The sequence below is a fragment of the Lycium barbarum genome, chromosome 2 (assembly GCF_019175385.1).
Source record: "Lycium barbarum isolate Lr01 chromosome 2, ASM1917538v2, whole genome shotgun sequence".
Classification (NCBI taxonomy): Eukaryota; Viridiplantae; Streptophyta; class Magnoliopsida; order Solanales; family Solanaceae; genus Lycium; species Lycium barbarum.
In genome coordinates this window covers 106,950,754-106,954,807 of record NC_083338.1, presented here as the reverse complement: position 1 = coordinate 106,954,807, position 4,054 = coordinate 106,950,754, and the positions used below count along the sequence as shown (strand labels likewise).

Genomic DNA, 4,054 nt, shown 5'->3' with positions numbered 1-4,054 from the left:
TTAACATACCAACAGAACTTCTATTTCAAAATTCTGCAACACAATCAGCTCATGTCTAAATCACCATAGCCTCCTGAGTATTTTATTTCACCAAATTAGCCGCCTGAGTATTTTATTTCACCAATTAGCCCCCTGATCATGTCAACCTAATTTTTGTTAGAAATTGTTGCCTCTTGAGTTTGGTAGTGTTAAACTGTTAACCCATGCCTCCTTGGCTGAAGTCCTACATAGGCTACTATTCTCAGCAGTCACCTAAGTCTTGTGGCCAACAATTAATAAGTAAAACTTACTAAAAAGTAGGGAAATATGCACTCACTTTATTCAATTAAATAGAATTAATCATGTCACAGTTTGCAACAACTAGCTAGTCCTTCGATAAGTAGAAAAGTACTACCATTAAATTTAATTCTAGGAATTAGAGTGGTATAATACATCCAAGACTTCAATATAAAGAAGAAAAGGCCGAAAATCAGTAGTGCTTGACAGTAACATCAAGCTTAAGAATGGCTTTCAAGTTAGGAATATCAATAAACTCAGTTGTCATTATACCATAACCTCTCACAAATCTAAAATAGCCAGTCCCTGAAACAATTGAGAATTCCCTTTCTTTCATTTCAAAAAGATCAGCACCTTGAATCTCCAAAGTACTCCCTTTAAATTCCCCATCAGTAAAAATAACAGAGAACATTAAGTGTAGTCCTTTGCCATCTAATTGTGAATTTATGTACATGCCTTGGGCTCTACCAATTAATTTGGACTTTGGATCTGGACCTTCAGTTACTGGATCATCCACTGCAACCATAGTCCCAAAATGAAGAACACTTGTTTGTGGACCATCTTTACCTGCCACAGTGATTGCAGATGTGTCATGTCCACTTAAATAATCATGGACATAAAACACAAGCTTTGTTTTCTTTGGCAAGTTGAAAGCCCAGTAGAGAAGTGGCAGTGCAAGAAGTGGCAAGAATGAAAAATCAGGAATAGCCATTTACTTTTCCTTGTGGGAAAAACTTTAATTTTGGGATGCACAATATAATGATGTGAAAGATGCCTATCTTGTGAAAAGGATTATTAGCATAGGAAAATGACAAAGTCATTAGTGGGTATCTTTGGTACCATATTAGTAAATATTGTTTGAGATTCTTTTTTGTTTTTTAAGGAATTTGTGTCACTTTTTATCCTATTAACTGATGCTGATGCTCATTTTTATATTATCTCCCAAAAAGAAATTAGTGTAGAAAACAGCAAGTCAAGATAAAGTTGAAAGGAGATAATGCCATGACAGAGTGAGTTTTCACAACATACATGGGCGCTTTGAAATACATACTATTAATCATGCGTTTAATAGCATAATATGTATTCAATAATTATTTATTTGATTTAATAAAATTTAAATTAAAGAGATTATTGATATGTTTTTGTGTATCTTTATTTATATAGCAGATGATACATGTAGTCTCGTAAAGTTTCTTAACTTACTTTGTGCTATGTACGGTTTAGCAGTGTAACTATGAACTTCATCGCTAACTCGTCGTTAAATTGCTCGTAACTAACATATTTTTTTGATAATCCGTCGTTAATTTGTAATTAAATAAAATTAGCAACGAATTTTGTTGTTTAACTGCATAAATTTGTCCGTGGCTAATTCTTGTATTTTTAGTAATGGTAGAAAAATATTTAGAACTTGTTAACGAGTTGGTGGTACACTTTGGGAAGTGTTTAGAAGTGGGGAGAGATAGCTTATATTGAGTACGCAACTTAAATAACCCAAAAAGTATCCAAAGGTACCAAAATAACCCAGAAAAAAAAAAGTGACCGAACTAACCTTTGCGCACTAAATTAGTGTGCAATAGGACCAAACTGCAATTTTGCAGTTAAGTCCAATTGCGCACTAATTTGGTGCGCAAAGGGTACTATTTTTTTTCCACACAATTTTAAAGCTCTCAAATTCACATTTTTTTTTCTATACTTTGACGCAAGATTAGTCATGTTTCAAAACTCCGATATAGTAATATTTTATATAGAACTTGATATCTTTTTTTTTTTTTGCGGACAATAATGTCGGCTCATTACATCAAGTTTACCTAAACATTTGGATCGTTGTTTTAGGGGTTGTAAAGTGTCCCGAAGTAAGTTTTGTTTGTTTGAATCTTGTTATGTTTAGGTTTAAATCTTTTATTTTATAAGGTTTTGTTTTAAGTGTTTTATTTTTTGTCAAGGCATTACTTTTTTTCGAATGTACAAATAAAAATATTATATTAAAAAATAATTCATCCAATACGAGAGGTTCAAAATAATTCATCGCAATAATCAAATAATGCATCATTATTTACAATAACAAAATATTTAAAACAATACATCAAGTACGGGAGGCTCTTCTACTACGAGACGTACTTGCACCACCACAACCTCGTAGGCTATACAAACGCTTATCATGTCCAAACTCCTTACACGTAGAGCACCTGCGAGAGTATGTCCTATCAGTGACATCCATTTGATTGTGAATCTGAGTTCGTACGTTAATCCGAATTTTACGGATATACTCCTTGTTAGCAACCATTGAAAATGACTCGTTTGGCCAATAAGCTTGATCACCAATGTCACGACCCACGCCGGTGAGTCGTGATGAGTGTCTGATCTCTAATGACCAAGCACCCCTCTACTCATACCTGGATAACACTGAATAACAAAGGCCTATGAGTAACTCTATCTGAACTATACTGACTCAAGAAAAGATAACATCATGAGCTCTGTACCATCATAATATAATATATACATATATATACTGAAAGGAACAGTGCAAGCCGACTAGGCCGCTACATATGTTGTACACAAAAGAATAGGAGCCAACAAGGCTACATCACATGTCATCTACATACAACTGTCTACAGACCTCTACTGGAATATAAAGCTGTAGAAAGGATGGGACAGGGCCCCCGTCATACCCATGTACATACACATCTCAAAAGAATAGCATACCAAAATAAACTGCAGCTCCGGATCAAGTGGAGCGCACTGACTACTACTGGATAGAAGTCCTACTGAGCTGGACTGCCTGTCTGTCTACCTGAACTTGCGGGCATGAACGCAGCCCCAATGAGCAATAGGGGAGTCAATACGGACAATGTACTGAGTATGTGAGGCATAAGAGTAACATGTACATAAGAATCATGATAGGAATCTGAAACTCATAAGTCAAATGGTTGTCTGAATGCATCTGCATGACTGGTTATCTAAAAACACCTGTATAACTGAAAGTGCCTCTACAGTGTATGATATGCATGCTCTCTTAAAAAATCATACACATTCATATATATAGTAAACTGCCCGACCATATAGGTACGGTGTTGTCATCAAATGAATAGTATACTGCCCGGCCATATAGGCACCGTGTTATCATCATCATCCCGCGTCCGGGACGATATCATAAGCTGCTTGACAGAAGTGGTATCAGAGCAGTTCCGTCATCGTGTCTAGTAGAGTCTTGTTTATGAGTGTGTCGTACACCACACTTATAAACAGGAGGCTACAGGACATATAGGAAATTGTCATTCTTTCTCTCTTAGATCGTGCGATAGAGCCATGTGTTAAGAGTTCGCTTTCTAATAGTTTGTTCTGATTTTAATGATGCCTCGCAAGAAAGCTATAGCTGCCCAGAAGGTCAAGGGAGTGGCTGGTGAGGCCACTAGCCGTACTCAACGAGCTACCAGGGCTCAGGGCGAGTCTCAGAGTGAGAGCCCATCTCAGACTTCACATACCCCACCTCCAGAACCTGCCCCAGTTCCTTAGCCAGATGTACCGAGCCAGGATATGCGGGATGCTATACAGTTATTGACTAAATTGGTAGTCGCTCAGGCTCATCGTCAGGGAGTCGGTGTTAATCATGCAGACCAAGCTGGTAGTGAGAGGGTAAAGACTTTCCTCGGGTTAGATCCTCCAGAGTTCTCAGTGTTGAGGCAAAATATGGACCCCCAAGACTTTGTTGATAGTATGCAGAGGACTTTGAGGGTTATGCACGCTGATGAGGTCGAGTCAGTGGAGTTGGCTTCTTATA

The 4,054-nt window shown here is 37.3% G+C and overlaps 1 protein-coding gene across 1 annotated transcript; it reads right to left on the bottom strand.

Moving 5' to 3' along the window:
• Nucleotides 1-305: 305 nt before the first annotated feature.
• LOC132621209 (pterocarpan synthase 1-like) lies at nucleotides 306-1,149 on the bottom strand. The gene has a single exon (XM_060335386.1). The coding sequence runs from the start codon at nucleotides 986-988 to the stop codon at nucleotides 470-472; it is 519 nt and encodes a 172-aa protein (XP_060191369.1). The 5' UTR covers nucleotides 989-1,149; the 3' UTR covers nucleotides 306-469.
• Nucleotides 1,150-4,054: the final 2,905 nt, after the last annotated feature.